General features: G+C 42.6%; 1 protein-coding gene across 1 annotated transcript in view; it reads right to left on the bottom strand.

Annotated features, from left to right (window-relative positions):
* Nucleotides 1–20,047, bottom strand: part of LOC135051224 (vomeronasal type-2 receptor 116-like) — an 88,908-nt gene that overhangs the window by 17,041 nt on the left and 51,820 nt on the right. The window contains exon 5 of the mRNA XM_063957327.1: nt 4,499–5,302. Coding sequence (XP_063813397.1) covers nt 4,499–5,302 — 804 coding nt within the window. The remainder of the gene's footprint in view (nt 1–4,498; nt 5,303–20,047) is intronic.

The following is a 20,047-nucleotide window of genomic DNA, read 5'->3' on the forward strand; positions in this document are numbered from 1 at the left end:
AATACAGTCGCAGTCACACACAGAATATAGGCATGCCACATATCATTTTAATCATAAGCTGCTTGTGCATCTTAGTTATTACATTACTTTGTTGGACAAAAATGCAATAAAAAGTCACTCGTCGCTACCGAGTAACACTGCACTCACGCATAATGTGTATTGCGACTTGTCACGCACAGAGCAAAGGTGTAAGAGGACACATCTGTATGAGGAAGTAATATACAGTATAATCCCACTAAAGTAACATTTCCATTCAGGACTTGACCACTCTGGTTGTTTTGCATAACCTGTCAATATCCCATGCTTAATTCATCTTTATTTCTAACTCTCAACATGAAACCCTTGTTTTACAAAAGTAAAGAATAATTCATGCACAATTGGGGAAGAGGAATCATATACCTTTCAACTTTAGAAGTTATAAATCGGGACCTTGTACACCAGTGGCGGGGCCTCAGATGGAGGAGTGTGACCTTACTCAAACTATGTGCAGAGAGATTTAGATTTGGAGGGGGGTGTTCAAACTGAAATCTACTAAAAAATTCAATGTAAAAATAAAGCTAACATTTGTGGGCTACATGCAAAGGCAGCCAGTGTTTACCCCGCTCAGAAAAAAAATGTAAATGCATTTGATCACCTTGCATGGCAGCATGGTTTGTTCCAGACACAAATTTACTTGCTTTTTTTGCTTTACTTACAAACATAAATCAGGCCCACAGTCCATTAAGAAAGCTACAGCCAATGCTGTGATTCATTAATAACATAGTTGATATAATTAACTTAAAAATCATGAAACATTATTTTTATTTTGTTTAATTGTTCTATCCCAAAATTGGGTGTGTTATTCACCCTGTACAGTTCTCAAATATTTACCAAGGCAACAAGTCCTGCAAATTTTCTTGCACATTCTTTTTACTATTTAGAAACCGACTGTATTAACATCTTTATTAATGTAACGTTCCATTATACATAAATATCACTGATATCATCATCAAGGTATTCTAAAATGTATGAAATAAATAATACAGTACACTTGTATGAATTCATGGCTCTACAGCAATGTGACAATGTGACAGTGGAGATACTGTACTAGACACAAATAAATAATTTTAAGTATAACTCATCCTCAGATTACAGTATATACATTTTGAGTATCAGTACAATGAAAAAGGAAATTGTTTAGATTAATTTTCATTAATTTATTTAAATAAATAAATACATAAATAAATGTAACTTAGAATAGTACATACCCTTCCATTTAGCCAATGTATTTTCGATTGTTTAATATATAGCTGCCTATCATCTGGAGCCGATCCATCAAATACTCCCACATATACACTGTTAACATAAGTATTTTCACCCGCATCATAACAAAGCCAATTTATAATGTTTAAATGAAATGGCACTTCTCCATTTTCATTATAAAATATTTCTTTACCATAATTATCTTTATAATGAACTTGTCTTAAATATCTGTGAAGCTTTCGAAAAAAAAAAAGATCAAGTGGAAAAAGAGAGAAATATACTGTATTTATGGGGTGATTTAGACCTGATCGCTGGGCTGCAAACTGCATTCAGATAGTCGCCACCTCCAAGGGGAGTGTAAATTTGCTGTGCAAGTGTGCGATTCCATGTGTACGCAGAGCTGCAAAAATCTACTTTGTGCAGTCTGTGTGCTGCCCAGGACTTACTCCTACAGTGTGATGAGAAGAGGTTGATTGTGGACGGAGCTGACATCAGACAACCTCCCTGAAAATGCTTGGATATGCCTGCGTTCTTCAGGACAATCCTGGTAAACGGTCAGTTACCACCCACAAACAGCCTCCTCCTGTCAATCACCTTGCGAACACCTGTGCGATCAGATTTTTCGCATCATCCCGTCGCTGACTGGCGATTCCCTGTGTTGCTGTCCGAAGCGTGTGTGTATTGCGTCCGCTGTGTGAAAATTCATAGCAGTAATCAGGTCTGAATCACCCACTTAGTTATGTTAGTAAACAAGTGTAAGCACAACTAGTATAGAAGATTTTGCATATGTAATAAAATTACACAGAAGAACACTACAGATACAAGACACGATACTGTTATACATAAAGTATTTGCATTTCACTTTAGATCCATCAGACCATTAACATTCTTTATTCAGGAATTGATTTGTGAATTACTGAAATATTTGGGAAAATTTGACAAATACATAATTGTTCAGACTGCAGGCAAAATTTAAAGAATGTTTGCAGATCTAAAAAAAGTCTTCTGTCACTCGGCCATATTCCAATTCATTGCAGGCTACTGACAGTATTATTATTTATTTACAGTTTCTTTAATACCGTTGTACTTTAAAAATTAAAATAACAGTGATAAAACAAAGCTGGGTACTAGCCGGGTAACAATGGTTATGTAGGTTACTGGTCGCACTGGTTTATTTATATAAAAGTTTGATCCCCTATTCTTATAATAATTGTAGAAATTCTATATTCATATCAGGGAGGTGCTACCATGGGTAATGAAGTATCAATTTGAAATACTTGGGAAGGGGTATATGGAAAGAGACAGATTGCCCTAAAGTTTTGCACAGTAATGAACATCGAATAAAACTAACTTTTATTATATAATTTATATATTTTAAAAGCTAGCGAAATTATTAATTAAAATCAGAAAGGTAAGTGTAAAGAAAGAAAAATTGTGATTAAAATAAATGAAATGCTGCACACTGAGGAACTCTGTGTTGTTCAATTCTCTTGGTAAAAATGTTTTATAAATTGATGTCCATGTCTCATTTGTGAAATACTTCTGTGATCATCTATTAGTATTAGCTGTTTAGCTCAGATAAATTCACTTGTATAATTCACTATAAAGTTAGCAACACTGTGTGTATACCAGTATGTTACATTAGTTTCAATATATTGGTAATGCCAAACAGTTTACTTTTCATAGATACATTGTAATCTCATTATTTCTATCTCATCATACAACAATGATTTAGCAGTGTGTTAGGCATTGAGTTATCCTATATGAATCTTACATAATTAAGGCTTGTTAGTGTCGCCATAAGCATTCCTTATACTCCCCAAATGTTCCAGGATCTAAAGAAGAGGATCCTGGAACATTTGGGGAGTATAAGGAATGCTAAACGTGACTAGGACCGGATAAAAACATTGGCACCAGTAGCTCCTCATTTTCTGAAACATCATCAGGGTAACCCAAGAGGATTAGAGGTTTTAGCATGAAGAAGATTACTATGAACATGAGATGGGGTGATATTGATCGAAACTTTTAAAACAAGAAACAAGACTAATTTTCCTAATGGGTACCCTCACACTGAATGGACTGAATGAAGAAAATACATACATAGCCTTTTTGGAATGATAAATCCACTGTGTCCTTCAGGAAATGTCAATCCACTGTGTTCTACAGGGACTGATAATCATGATGTATATAATTACCCTAGCTTAGACCTCACCTGTGTGACCTTTCATGTCCCAGAACAGATTAGGAAGAGTACACATACTTACCTGTATTTTAGACCTCATCTGTGAAAACCCAAATGGGTAGATTATAGATCACTGACGTTTCTAGTAACACCATTGAAATACTATCACTATGAGAAATTGTGGGATTTATTATCAATATGGAAAATGTACACATCATTATGAGATTTAATTTGGAGATACATCTAGAAATAACTGTTCTAGCCATAATAATCTAGAAGAAATCTGATATTACACCATTGTATTATATCATAATGCACATACTTATATGTATTGTTATATCTCATCTGTGAAAATCCAGATGGGTTGATTATAGATTACTCACGTTTCTAGTCATAATATCGGAAAACCACCACTATGAAAAATTATGGGATTTATTATCATTACGGAATATGTACACATAATTATGGGATTTGATTTAGAGATACATCCACAAATAACTGTTCTAGGTATAGTGATTCAGAAGCAATTTGATATTACACTAATAGGAAGAGGAGAAATCTCTCCCATCAAGATTAAGAATAATTAGTATATCTTTATACTATAAATTCAACAGGAATAAGGAATGGGATATATAATCAAGCACATTATCTATTCTTTTCCCTTCTCCACTATGGGTGATAGCAGGCGGGGTGCCGGTGAGGTCACTGCTCAGAGACCTGAGGCCACAGTGCCAAGGGCAATAACACTGCTTCCCATGCCAAGAACTGCTGATAGATATATATATATATATATATATGTATGTGTGTGTGTGTGTTCAAGATTATTTTTGGGGTCTTCAACCATTCCACAAGACTTCTGGGGATTGCTTTTGTAAACCCCCCTCTAGACATCTTGCATTTGCCCCAGCAGTAGGAGAAAGCAGTAACTGATGATAAGAAGAAATCTATATAGTAAACCACTGTGCACAATGCATATGAAGGAGGAGTAAACCCATCTGATAATACTCCTTCTTTTATGGCAATTGACTATAATATAAAGTTTGGTGAAACAACAAACAATGCATTTGTACTTACCCTGTATTCTTTTATTTTACCTTTTTTCCTTGTTCCATTATTGCTTAAAAATAAATACATATCATACAAAGCTTGAGCCATAGTAAACACAGCAATATACACTCGGTAGGGTATTGCATCCATATAATAATTAGTATGACCTTGAAGGCTGATCTCCCCAGGATCCTTTTGAGGGGGTAACTGAGTTATGATTGGAATAATTGCATTTTTTAATTCATTTCTAGTCCGGCAGCGAAATTCAGTTATCCAGATATCCTCCATTAATGGGTCAAGTGAAATGTTTGGGGGATTAACATCATCTAGAAACTCCTGTGCTCCAGGGATGTTACATGGAGGAAGCGTAAACACAAGAGTGCAGTTAATGCGTGCTCCCAACTTATTGGGCATTGCAAGCTCTGGTACAATTGACCATGAAGCTGGAAAAATAAATGTTTTATTAGCAGTTAAATGTGCCAGTCTATGGATAAAAGTTACAGAGTAGATGACATTTGTGCCACAAATAATTATAATCTCAGTAGATGAATTCTTAATAATATTCCTATAAAATGAATACTTATTTTCAGCAATATATTTTATTTTGAATTCAATACATATCCCATGAGTAATTAACTGTCTGCTCAGTTGACGGAGCTCATGCTCTCCAGATTCACCACCTGGTGAAATGATCCCAACCCAATTCCATCCAAATAGTTTCAATAACTTTACAGTTGCCAAATATTGCATCTGGTCACTATGAATTGTACGAACGAAATGTGGGTATACCATTCTATCACTCAGCGCAGGGTCTCTTGCACCGTAACTGACCTAAAATTGACATTCATTTATTGTTAGCTCAGAAAATATTCTAGTAAAACATTTTCTTTCCTAAACATACATTAAAAAACGGCAACATTGCTTATTCAAGAGGGAGTTTTTATCTTTCATGTAATTTACAAGATCTATGTCCTCTGGTGTTGTCTGCCAATAAATAGAATAAAAGCAATCAATGTAACTTAGTAACAATACATTTCAGCATTAACCAATAAACTGCCTAATATTTTTCCCCAAAACCTCTCAGAAATTGTTACTTTGTTATGATTGAATAAATTAAGAACATATATTTGAAACAAACTGTATGTAACATGAATTTACTGTATTTTGCATATATATATATATATATATATATATATATACACACACTATATATATGAAGTGATAGGATATAGAAATGAAAAATACTTAAGTGTTTAAAACATGAGACTCCTCCATATAAAAATGAGTGGCAGCAGCCTTAATCAATATGATATGTGCTTGGAAACACATATAAAGCGTGAATTAGAAAGTGGAGAAAAAGGCACCTTCTTGTGTTTTAGTTATGTAGTGTGAACCAGATATTGATGAATGGACACTACTTATCTGATACAGTCTTTCTTCGGTCATATGACCAATATTGGTATGATATAGAAAAAATAAAATAAATATAACACATCGCGTACAGTTTTTACACTGTTGTTACTCATAAAATTAGTTTTTATATATAAAAAACCTTCTAAGGACAAATGTGTCCCAAAATTTGTAATCCACTGCCAGGGATATTTAAAGGTTTTTCACAATTTTAATACAACAAATAAACACAAATGGTAAAAATGCAAACGTACAAGATAAAAGAAAATATAAGCTTATCTACATCCGGTCTCCAATATTTTTTCAAACAGTGGCAAAAATGCAAACGTCCAAGATAAATAATTTTTAAAAGCTTATCTGTCCATATAGAGGTTCAGGTACAGCAGTCTTAATGCGTTTCATCAGCAATTTGACCTCATCATCGGGATCCCCATGATAAAGTCAAATTGCTGATGAAACGTGTTGGGACTGCTGTATTCAAACCTGTATATGGACAGATAAGCTTTTAAAAATGATTTATCTTGGACGTTTGCATTTTTACCACTGTTTAAAAAATATTGGAGACAGGATGTATCCGATCTTTTATGTGGATAGATAAGCTTAAATTTTCTTTTATCTTGTATGTTTGCATTTTTATCATTTGTATTTATTTGTTCTATTAAAATTGTGTAAAACCTTTTAATATCTCAGGCTGTGGATTACAAATTTTGGTACACGTTTGTCCTTAGAAGGTTTTTTATATATACAACCAATTTTATGAGTAACAACGGTATGAAAACTGTACGCGTTATGTTATATTTGTTTTATTTTTTCTATATCATACCCATATTGGTCATATGACCGAAGAAAGACATTGGGGTATATGCAATTCACAGCGAATCGCGGCAATTTTTCGCCATTTTTTTTTTTCGACTCAATTTGACAGGTGAATTCCGGCAGTTGGCTGCCGGAATTCACCATATTCAATGAAAAACAGATTCGCCAGAACCGCGGGCGAAAATCGGCCGATTTGGCGGATTTTGCCGCAATTTGAAAAAACGGTAAAAAACGGGAAAAACCCGGAAAAAAAAATGGCGTGGGGTCCCCCCTCCAAAGCATAACCAGCCTCGGGCTCATCGAGCTGGTCCTGGTTCTAAAAATCCGGGGAAAAATTGACCAGGGATCCCCCGTATTTTTAAAACCAGCACCGGGCTCTGCGCCTGGTGCTGGTGCCAAAAATACGGGGGACAAAAAGAGTAGGGGTCCCCCGTATTTTTAACACCAGCATCGGGCTCCACTAGCTGGACAGATAATGCCACAGCCGGGGGTCACTTTTATGCCGTGCCCTGCGGCCGTGGCATTAAATATCCAACTAGTCACCCCTGGCCGGGGTACCCTGGGGGAGTGGGGACCCCTTCAATCAAGGGGTCCCCCCCAGCCACCCAAGGGCCAGGGGTGAAGCCCGAGGCTGTCTCCCCCATCCAATGGGCTGCGGATGGGGGGGCTGATAGCCTTTTGTGATAATGAAAAGAATATTGTTTTTTCCAGCAGTACTACAAGTCCCAGCAAGCCTCCCCCGCAAGCTGGTACTTGGAGAACCACAAGTACCAGCATGCGGGAGAAAAACGGGCCCGCTGGTACCTGTAGTACTACTGGAAAAAAAATACCCAAATAAAAACAGTACACAGACACCTTGATAGTAAAACTTTATTACACACTGCCGACACACACATACTTACCTATGTTGACACGCCGACTGCCACGGTCTCCGACGATCCGGGGTACCTGTGAAAAAATGATACTCACCTTCCAGCGTCCAGAGGTACATCCACGTCCAGAGATAATCCACGTACTTCGCAAAAAAACAAACCGCAAATACCCGATCCATACCGGACTGAAAGGGGTCCCATGCTTTCACATGAGACCCCTCTCCCCGAATGCCGGGACATCACGTGACTCCTGTCACTGAAGTCCCTTCAGCCAATCAGGAAGCGCTACTTCCGTGGCGCTCACCTGATTGGCTGTGCGCTGTCTGTGCTGTGACAGCGCATCGCAAAGCCGCTCCATTACTTTCAATGGTGGGAACTTTGCGGTCAGCGGTGGGGTTACCCGCGGTCAGCCGCTGACTGGCGGGTGACCTCACCGCTAGCCGCTAAGTTCCCACCATTGAATATAATGGATGCGCTGTCTGCTCAGACGCGCAGAGCCAATCAGATGAGCGCAACGAAGTTGCGCTTCCTGATTGGCTTTAGAGACTTTTCTGTGACAGCTGTCACTGAGAGGTCTCTCTGCATTCGGGGTAAGGGGTCCCATGTGTCAACATGGGACCCCTTTCAGTTCCGGTGGTCGGGTATTTGCGGTTTGTTTTTTTCTACAAGTACGTGGATTTATCTCTGGACCCTGGCTGAGGTGAGTATATTGATCTTTTATTTTCAGGTATACGTGGATTCTACATGAAGAAGAGGACCGATGTCGGCGTGTGAACATAGGTAAGTATGTGTGTGTGTGTCGGCAGTGTGTAATAAAGTTTTACTGTCGACGGTGTGTGTGTCCTGTTTTTATTTGGGTATTTTTTTTCCAGTAGTACTACAGGTACCAGCGGGCCCGCTTTTCTCCCACATGCTGGTACTTGTGGTTCTCCAAGTACCAGCTTGCGGGGGAGGCTTGCTGGGACTTGTAGTACTGCTGGAAAAAACAATATTCTTTTCATTGTCACAAAAGGCTATCAGCCCCCCCATCCGCAGCCCATTGGATGGGGGGGGACAGCCTTGGGCTTCACCCCTGGCCCTTGGGTGGCTGGGCGGGGGGACCCCTTGATTGAAGGGGTCCCCACTCCCCCAGGGTACCCCGGCCAGGGGTGACTAGTTGGATATTTAATGCCACGGCCGCAGGGCACGGCATAAAAGTGACCCCCGGCTGTGGCATTATCTGTCCAGCTAGTGGAGCCCGATGCTGGTGTTAAAAATACGGGGGACCCCTGCTCGTTTTGTCCCCCGTATTTTTGGCACCAGCACCAGGCGCAGAGCCCGGTGCTGGTTTTAAAAATACGGGGAATCCCCTGTCAATTTTTCCCCGCATTTTTAGAACCAGGACCAGCTCGAAGAGCCCGAGGCTGGTTATGCTTTGGAGGGGGGACCCCACGCCATTTTTTTAAGGATTTTACCGTTCCAGCACTAAAAAAAAAAAATATTTTTTTTTTTAAAATATATAAATAATACTTGTGCCTCCAAAAAAAATAAAAAAAATACCTAATCCCTTCTAATATAAATAGATATGCTATTCCTAAAAAAAAAACACCAAAAAAAACATGTTTACATTTTTTTTTATTGTTTTCACCCTCCAAAGTGTGGCGGATTGAAAATGACGAATTTGCTGTCTAAAAGCACTGCTGTCGAATTTCCAAACTTTAATTGAATATGCTTTGGTCGAATTGCAGCACTTGTATCATTGCAGAAAAGTCGAATTTGCAAAAATTCGAATTTCAAAAAGTCGAATTTTGAAAGTCCATTTTTTGGTCGGAAAGCACTGAATTGCATAGACAAATTTTTTTTTTGGTCGAAAATGACCCGAAATTCGACAATTTCGGGAATTCGACCGCAATTGCATATACCCCTGTATCAGATAAGTAGTGTCCATTCATCAATATCGGGTTCACACAGACACTAGAAGGCGCCCTTTTCTCCACTTTCTTACATATATATATATATATATATATATATATATATAGTGGGTACATTTTCTAATATTCGTGTTGCAGCTGATTTAAGCTGAGAGTGACCTCTACCGCAGACCGCAGGTTCCCACCATAGGTGATAATGGGGATTTGTTTCCCCTATTACTGCCTCTGCACTTCACTTGATTGGCAGGCCGGGAGCACACAGCCAATCAGGAGAACACTATGATGTGACACTCCCTGATTGGTTGATGGGTCCCCAAGTGACAGGAGTCATGAGGGGTCCCGGAATTCGGGGAAAAGGGATCCATGTGTAGGATACCCAAAACCGAGTAAAACCGAACCCGCTCATCACTAATATATATATATATATATATATGACAAGAATTACTCTCCCACTGCGCAATTTCAAATAAAACACTAAAATGAATTAATTATTTGGCTGCCTGTATCCTCTAAGTTCCCTGTTAGGAGGAACTAAATGTGTGAAAATATGAAACGAAATAGAGGAGATGGCGCCAAGGGAGTTATATCAACGCCCTACCTAAAAATGGACCCTTACAGTACTCTCCGGATAAATTACGTCAGATAACAAATACTAACATAAAAATGTATTAAAACAACATATAAACCCGACACAAATGTTCATAAGTATACAGAGTTGATACATTTACATTTGTCGCATAATTTGAACAATCAGTTTGTAGTGATGAGGCAAAAGCTAGATATATCACTACGATTTCCTCCTTCTCCTTATTGTAGATTCGGAGGTAACATCAGATAATAGATAGATAAATAACCCAACGCGTTTCGTCTTGTTCCAAGACTTCATCAGGGGTAAAATCTCTTCATTTCAGAACATATTGTCAGCACATAAAAGGTCATTCAAAGATGTATGAACAACGTTTCAATATTTCAATGGGACTTGATTGATAAAGCGAGGACCATACCTCATATATCATCAGCTTGAGTCTGACATTCAGATATTCGAATATGGGGAAGATTCATATGTGTATAGAATCTAACTGGTTCACAAGCATAAGGAACCTCATCGGTCAGCAGCTTGAACCTGACACTCAGAGACTCAGGAGTGAAGGCAATTCAAATGGGTATAATGTCTAACCAATTTAGAACACGTGGTAGACCCTCCAGTAGTGCAGTGCTGACTGCCAAGTCTCTGTATATACTATTTTTTCAATAAACAATGACTGCCCAACAAAAAACTTTGTATCCTCTCTGTTTAATTCACTCATATATTGTGATATGCATACCTCTAATATAAAAAAAACATATTTGCAAAATTTTGAATACACTCTGTATTTATTAATAAAGTGTAACTAGTGAATACATTATACTGGCCATAGTGTGCGTGTGTGACCCATCACTATGCGATCACATCCTGGAAGGTTGCGAACACATAGTGTTAGACAATCATGGGCATCGGGGGGGGCTGTGTTTAGTGGGCGTGGTCTGGACAAACAGGCATGTCTGGACAGTTTTTGGGGTGGCTGCGTGATGTCACACTCTAAGAAATATCATGGCACCAGACCATCTGCCAGTGCAGCCAGACAGGGGCAATTCTCAAATTGATGCATTCCTAATTAAATTGCAAATGCATTGTAGGCAAATGCAACACACATGCAGGGCAGCCATGTGTTAGGTTCCTGGTGCTCAGAACAAGGGAGATGTTATGAAGCGAGTCCAGAGCACCAGGACGTAATGCTGGGAAAGGGGAATGGAAAGGGAATAGCCCCTGGCGCCCTATCTCCGTTGTCTCACCCGTGCTGTCAGTACACTTTTGCGAGACTATGGTTGCTTGAGCCCATGGCAGCCGCGTTTGAAGGGCGGATTACGTCTGCCCAACTTCGATGCCCCCTCAGGTCTTAATGAGAGACAAAGAGTGAACCGAGACAGGGTGATAACAAGGGGCCCTCTGACTAAACAACAAGGCCAGGGGCTACTAACAAACCTAAAGCCAAAGTATGTGCGGCTTGCCGCCAAAGGAAAAGAACAACAAAGGAAATGCTGACCACACGCCGACTATACTTTTGTGTACCGGCGGTGACAGCATAAGCAGAACCCTCTGCAAAACACCAGTGACAGAAATAATAAGGGAATACAGCGGCCTAGGCCAACGGACGCGGCCGTGCCGCTACTCACGGAACCGGTACGAATACTGGCAAACGGACAGGAACTCCCAATGCTGCTGACACAGACTCTCAGAACTGGAGGACAGGCAGAATCCCAAACGACAGACCGGTGGACACCAAGAAGCCAGAAACTTGCACAGGCAAAGGTACTGGACCTCAGGACAGGAACGCCTCACGGCAGGACACGGGATCAGACATAGGAATCGACACAGAGACTGACACAGGAATCGACACAGGAAGCTCAGGAACTAGCAGGAACCAAGCTCAGAACTCAAGCAAACTGAAAACCCAGGAAATATCACCAGCATCTGTGAATTGCAAACAGCCAGCATATAACAGAGAGGCCTAATTAATAATCCCATGCAGCTGCCTTGTTGCATGATTCCAACTGACCAGATGCAATTAGCAGCCAGGTGAGGCTGAACACAAGGGAACAAGCTGCAATTACACAGACTCACCAGCGGCAGCAGACAAGAGTATTCTAAAACAGAGCAACAGGAAATCCTGGCATGCAAGACAACTTTATAAACATAAAATAGGAATGAACCACTACCTGTGGTTCATAACAGTATCCCCTCCTTAAGGGTGAGCTCCGAGCACCCCATGACACCTACGGGGAACATAAACAGAAGTATAACATGAAATACAAAACAAAACTGCAAAACAGGAATGAGCCACAGCCGTGGCTCATAACATCACCCCATCCTTGAGGAGGGGTCAAAAGACCCCAAAATTCAGACTATCCAGAACAAGGGATACAAAAAAAAAAAACCTGACACACTGGTCTAACAGACAAGAAAACAAAAAAAAAACAAGTTGTAGCAACAACTTGTAACAGTGCCCTCCCCTTGATGGTGGCCACTGGACACAAGACAAGGGGAAAAAAAAATCTTTTTTTTTTTTTTTTTATCAAGGCAAGAGTCAAAAATTATTTCTTTTTCTTCTTCTTCTTTTTACAAAGCTCTTTAGGTCTGACCAAGGTAATTCCCCAAACATTGTCTGAACTGATGGTACCACCCAGCAAGGCTGCGTTCAAATCAGAGACAGGTCTCTTACCCTTGGGAGCTGAACTTTCTGGTAAAGTACTAATATTAGAAGAAGTCAAAAAAGCACATCCTGCAGTCAAAACAACGGGCTGGGACTCTTGTGCTGAGTTTGCAGTATTTGGTGGACTCTCAGCAGACAAGACGGCTGACCTAGACGAACCTGAATCAATTTCTTTGGAACCATATCTTTTAATAATTGCATCACTGAATGCTGGGGGATCCTGAAGAATGGGATCTTCAGCTTTCATTAAGCTGGTCGCCCACTCAAAAGGCTCTCCTCTAAAAGAATAAATCAGATAGAGCACAAGGTTCTCTGGAGTGATGCCCAGAAATGGTCTAGACAACATAATAATGTAATAGTGTTTGTAAAGCGCCAGAAATTGGGCTAAGTCCCCATCAAAGATTATGGATGTTGAGATATCAGAGTCAGGATCTGTTTCCTTCTCATCTGACTGACTGGAGTGCTTTGCTAGGACCTGGTCACTATTGACCTTACTCGAAGCTGAGACTCTCTGAACCCCACACGGGGCAGTGACTTTCTGAACCCCACACGGGGCAGTGACTTTCTGAACCCCACCCGGGGCAGTGACTTTCTGAACCCCACCCGGGGCAGTGACTTTCTGAACCCCACCCGGGGCAGTGGCCTCCGGGAACCCCGCTGGGGCAGTGGCCTCCGGGAACCCTGCTGGGGCAGTGGCCTCCGGGAACCCCGCTGGGGCAGTGGCCTCCGGGAACCCCGCTGGGGCAGTGGCCTCCGGGAACCCCGCTGGGGCAGTGGCCTCCGGGAACCCCGCTGGGGCCAGCACCTCGGATTCTTTTACTGGGACCGGGCCGTTGGCCTCCCTGACTGGGATCGGGCCATCGGCCTCCCTCTCTGAGTCGATAATTATCGAAAGTTCTCCCGGGACTATGACTTCTGGGACTTTTGCTGAAGCAATAACGTTCAGATCCTCCACTAATGCTATGCTTCTTAAGTTCTTTCCTGGGGAAGCGACTTCTAGACCCTTCTTTGGGGCTGCGTCTCTCGAGACCCCACTTGGGGATATTACTTCAAAGATCCCTTCTGGGGTTTTGCTTCTCGAGTTCCCTTCAAGAACTATGGTTTTAGAGACCCTTTCTTGGGTTGCGCGTTTCAAGTCCCTACCTGGGGTGACAGCTTCTGAGACCCCTTCCGGTATGGACACCTGAACTATAATATTTGATGTCCCTCTATAAGCTAGGGCATCGGGTACCGCTCCAGCACTCTGGGCATCGGGTACCGCTCCAGCACTCTGGGCATCGGGTACCGCTCCAGCACTCTGGGCATCGGGTACCGCTCCAGCACTCTGGGCATCGGGTACCGCTCCAGCACTCTGGGCATCGGGTACCGCACCAAGAACCTGAGCATCGGGCACCACTCCAGGACCCTGGGCTACGGGCACCACTCCAGGACCCTGGGCTACGGGCACCACTCCAGGACCCTGGGCTACGGGCACCACTCCAGGACCCTGGGCTACGGGCACCACTCCAGGACCCTGGGCTACGGGCACCACTCCAGGACCCTGGGCTACGGGCACCACTCCAGGACCCTGGGCTACGGGCACCACTCCAGGACCCTGGGCTACGGGCACCACTCCAGGGGCTTGCAACTCCGCTTCCACAGGAATCTCAAGAGAGGAGAAAAACATTCTTTTTTGATTCCTGAATCTTTAATGGGGCTCCCTTGCCCAAGGACCCCAATTATAGGACAGAGAGCTTTTTAGTGTGGGTTGTGTGACAAGTACCTCTGCCACAGTAGAGACAGGAGTAGGTCTTGTATCCTGACTCAACTTGGCCAGAGGGCAAGACTCGTCACCACACTTTGGCTTGCGCAACTCACAGGTCTGCAGATAGTGGCCTAAACCCCCACAATATAGGCATAAGTTTAAGTTTCTGCGACGCAGACGCTCCTCTTCTGAGAGCCTGGGCCGCAGAAAACTTTTAAACCTTTTCTCTTCAATTAAACCAGAGGATTCTCTTGTCACCATACTGTGAACAAGAGTCTCTTTAAAGATAGATGTACTCTCAACGACTTCTGGCAAAATGAGCAAGATTTTAGTCAGAAGGTTTTGCAGTTGCTTTAGGGATTGCTGCAAAACTTCTAGTCGCTCTGGTCTCAAAGCACTGAATACAGAGTTCAGGGCTGCGAGAGATGCCTGCAGGGCTTGCATAGTAGACATAGGAGGATTTAAAACTAGACAGGACAAGACAAGACAAGGCAAGGCAAGGCAAGACAAGACTAAATTTTGCTAAACAAAACAAGACTTTTTTTTTTTTTTTAAACACCGGACTGGATTCTAAACACCGGACTGGATTCTAAACACCGGACTGGATTCTAAACACCGGATTCTAGACAAGACTGGATTCTAACACCGGACTGGATTCTAACACCGGACTGGATTCTAACACACTGAAATCTAGACAGGACTGGATTCTAACACCGGACTGGATTCTAACACACTGAAATCTAGACAGGACTGGATTCTAGACTAGACACTGGACTGGGCCAAAAAAGAAAAAAAAAAGTTTTATTTCTTTTTTGTGGTATGGCTGGTGATAATGTTAGGTTCCTGGTGCTCAGAACAAGGGAGATGTTATGAAGCGAGTCCAGAGCACCAGGACGTAATGCTGGGAAAGGGGAATGGAAAGGGAATAGCCCCTGGCGCCCTATCTCCGTTGTCTCACCCGTGCTGTCAGTACACTTTTGCGAGACTATGGTTGCTTGAGCCCATGGCAGCCGCGTTGGAAGGGCGGATAACGTCTGCCCAACTTCGATGCCCCCTCAGGTCTTAATGAGAGACAAAGAGTGAACCGAGACAGGGTGATAACAAGGGGCCCTCTGACTAAACAACAAGGCCAGGGGCTACTAACAAACCTAAAGCCAAAGTATGTGCGGCTTGCCGCCAAAGGAAAAGAACAACAAAGGAAATGCTGACCACACGCCGACTATACTTTTGTGTACCGGCGGTGACAGCATAAGCAGAACCCTCTGCAAAACACCAGTGACAGAAATAATAAGGGAATACAGCGGCCTAAGCCAACGGACGCGGCCGTGCCGCTACTCACGGAACCGGTACGAATACTGGCAAACGGACAGGAACTCCCAATGCTGCTGACACAGACTCTCAGAACTGGAGGACAGGCAGAATCCCAAACGACAGACCGGTGGACACCAAGAAGCCAGAAACTTGCACAGGCAAAGGTACTGGACCTCAGGACAGGAACACCTCACGGCAGGACACGGGATCAGACATAGGAATCGACACAGGGACTGACACAGGAATCGACACAGGAAGCTCAGGAACTAGCAGGAACCAAGCTCAGAACTCAAGCAAACTGAAAACCCAGGAAATATCACCAGCATCTGTGAATTGCAAACAGCCAGCATATAACAGAGAGGCCTAATTAATAATCCCATGCAGCTGCCTTGTTGCATGATTCCAACTGACCAGATGCAATTAGCAGCCAGGTGAGGCTGAACACAAGGGAACAAGCTGCAATTACACAGACTCACCAGCGGCAGCAGACAAGAGTATTCTAAAACAGAGCAACAGGAAATCCTGGCATGCAAGACAACTTTATAAACATAAAATAGGAATGAACCACTACCTGTGGTTCATAACAGTATCCCCTCCTTAAGGGTGAGCTCCGAGCACCCCATGACACCTACGGGGAACATAAACAGAAGTATAACATGAAATACAAAACAAAACTGCAAAACAGGAATGAGCCACAGCCGTGGCTCATAACACCATGACCTGTCCTTGGCAGCACTCATCATGTGAGTAGATGGACACAGATCTTGCTGTTGAACCCGCTCAGCACAGTCAGCACTCCAGTTTTATCATTCTGGATTTAGCCCGGTCAGCACTACAGTCCCATTACATGTGCTGGCTCCAGGCATGGCCACACTGGGCACTGGGTATTTACGGGCAGCTGGCTATTTCTAATGTGGATCCAGCCATCAGCCAATCAAAGCCCATGAACCAGCAGTGGCAGTTACTGATTGGCTGTAGGTCAACCAGCTTTGATTGACTCGCAAACCAGCACCATATTTTAGATGGATGCTGCTGAACATGGGAGACCACACTGAGGGGCAGGAAAGGTGCACATAGCACACCGCTCCCTCCAACACAGTGGTAGTAGCAGAGCCTGGCAGCATCAGCAGCTGATCCTGGCAACAGCAGAGCTCAGCAGTGGTGGCTGTGACCAGCACTACTGGGGGTATATATGTATCTGGCACTATTGGGGCAGAAGGTGTATCAGTTACAGTATTCAGGTCAGTATACATATCTGCCACTATTGGGGCAGTATGTGTGTCTGGCACTAGTCAGGGAATTATGTGTATATTGCACTATAGTGGGGCATTATGTGTAACTGGCTCTGGCACAATACTGGGTGCCATTATGAGTATCTGGCACAATACTGGTGGGGATTATGTGTATCTGGCACAATACTGGGGACATTATGTGTATCTGTCACTATTGGGGGCAGCATGTGTATCTGGCACATATTTGGGTCAGTATATGTATCTTCCACTATTGGGACCAGTATGTGTGTCTGGCACTATTGGGGCAATTTGTATATCTGCCACTATTGGGGCATTATGTGTACCTTGCACTATACTGGTGCATTATTTGTAACTGGCTCTTGTACAATACTGGGAGCATTATGGGTATCTGGCACAAATCTGGGGGGCATTATGTGTATCTGGCACTATTCTGGGGACATTATCTGTATCTGGCACAATACTGGGGACATTATGTGTATATGTCACTATATTTGGGGCATTATGTGTGTCTGGCACTATACGGGGGACTTTGGGCCTAACTCAGACTTAATTGCTGTTGTGCAAAATTGCACAGTGACTATTTATTGAATGACTGTGCATACATATGGCTCGTAAAGCGCAGGCGTGAGGCCAAACTGCAATAAAATTGTGCATCTTTTTTGATCATTGATTGCAGGCTGATTTACAGGAAGTGGACATTTGGGGATTGTAATTGGCTGTTTTCTGTGAGTGTCAGGAAAAAACCCAGGTATTCCCAAGCATCAGCTCGGGCCCAGTTAGCCATTTTCTTTTGCACTGTAGGAGTAAGTCCTGAGTTGCACACAGACTGTACAGACTGGAAATATCATTCAATAGTGAGCGAGTTGCGAATGGATTTGCAGCAGGTCAGCATTTGCAAAAACTTTACTAACAACATATGCAGACTTGCACAGGTTTTCACTCTGTCTGGGCAGCAACTATATGATTGCAAACCTCTGCAAATTTGCAGAGGTGCGATGAGGTCTGAATTAGGCCCATTATCTGTAACTGGCACTATACTGGGGAATTATGTGTATCTGGCACTACACTGGCTACATTATGTATTTCTGGCACTATTGGGGACATTTTGTGTATCTGGCACAATACTAGGGATAGTATGTATATCTGGCACTATACTGGGGACATTATGTGTATCTGGCACTATACTGGGAACATTATGTGTATCTGGAACTATACTGGGGCATTATGTGCAACTTGCAGTATACTAGGGACATTGGGGGTAATACAGACCTGTACGCTGCTCATGTGATCTCATCTGAACTTTGCATGCCTATGCACCACAATGCACCAGCGTGTCATACAACAGCAACAGGCACCGGCACCTACTGATGGGATGGTGCAAAAAAAAAACATTGCACAGGTGACCGCAAGACGATTGATAGAAAGTGCCCATTTGTGAGTGGCAATTGACCATTTTACAGTAGTGGCTGTAAAAATGCAGGCGGGATCTGGTGTTTTCAGGTAGAGTTTCTGACATCAGCTCCAACCCAATCAGGATTACATATCAGGATAACATTGCAGCTGAAGAGTAAGCCTGGGGCTGAGCAGACGCTGCACAAACTAATGTTTGTGCTGCTCTGCTAATGAAGTGAATGCACACTTGCACATTGATTTCCTCCTCCCCCTGTAGGCAGTGACTATCTTATCGCAGGGCAGCAAAAAATGTATCCCAGCGATCAGATCTGAATTACCCCCATTATGTGTATATGTCCCTATACTGGAATGTTATGTGTATTTAGCACTATACTGGGGGGCATTATGCGTAACTGGCACTATGTTGGGGAAATTATGTGTATCTGGCACTATACTGGAATGTTATGTGTATTTGGTACTATACTGGGGGGCATTATGTGAATCTGGCACTATACTGGGGGTATTATGTATATCTGGCACTACACTTGGGATATTGGGGGTCATTCCGAGTTGTTCGCTCTGTATTTTTCTTCGCATCGCAGCAATTTTCCGCTTATTGCACACGCGTAATGTCACCACTGCGACTGCGCCAAGTAAATTTGCTATGTAGTTAGGTATTTTACTCACAGTTTTTTCTTCGTTCTGGCGATCGTAATGTGATTGACAGGAAGTGGGTGTTTCTGGGCGGAAACAGGCCGTTTTATGGGAGTGTGCAGAAAAACGCTACCGTTTCTGGAAAATATGCGGGAGTGGCAGGAGAAACGGGGGAGTGTCTGGGCGAACGCTGGGTGTGTTTGTGACGTCAAACCAGGAACTAAACGGACTGAACTGATTGCAGATGCCGAGTAAGTCTGGAGCTACTCAGAAACTGCTAAGAAGTGTCTATTCGCAATTTTGAGAATCGTTAGTTCGCAATTTTGATAAGCTAAGATACACTTCCAGTAGGCGGCGGCTTAGCGTGTGCAAAGCTGCTAAAAGCAGCTTGCGATCAAACAACTCGGAATGAGGGCCATTATGTGTAACTGGCACTACCCTGGGAGAATTAATTGTATCTGGCACTATACTAGGGACAGTATGTGTATCTTGCACTATACTGGGGACATTATGTGTATCTGACACTATACAGGGGGCATTATGTGTAACTGGTAGTATACTGGGGACATTATGTGCATCTGGCACTATACTGGAATGTTATGTGTATTTGACACTATACTGGGGGGCATTATGTGTAACTGGCACAATACTGGGAGCATTCTGTGTAACTGCCACTATACTGGGGACATTATGTGTGTCTGGCACTATACTGAAATGTTATGTGTATTTGGCACTATACTAGGAGAATTATGTGAATCTGGCACTATACTGGGGAAATCTGTAACTGACACTATACTGGGGTCATTATGTGTATCTGGCACTACAATGGGTACATTATGTGAATCTGGCACTATACTTGGGGACATTATGTATTACTGGCACTATACTGGGGACATTATGAGTGACTGGTAATACCCTGGGTTGAATTTTTTGTATCTGGCACTATACAAGGGACAGTATGTA

Source organism: Pseudophryne corroboree, chromosome 1, assembly GCF_028390025.1.
Source record: "Pseudophryne corroboree isolate aPseCor3 chromosome 1, aPseCor3.hap2, whole genome shotgun sequence".
In the NCBI taxonomy this organism is placed as follows: Eukaryota; Metazoa; Chordata; class Amphibia; order Anura; family Myobatrachidae; genus Pseudophryne; species Pseudophryne corroboree.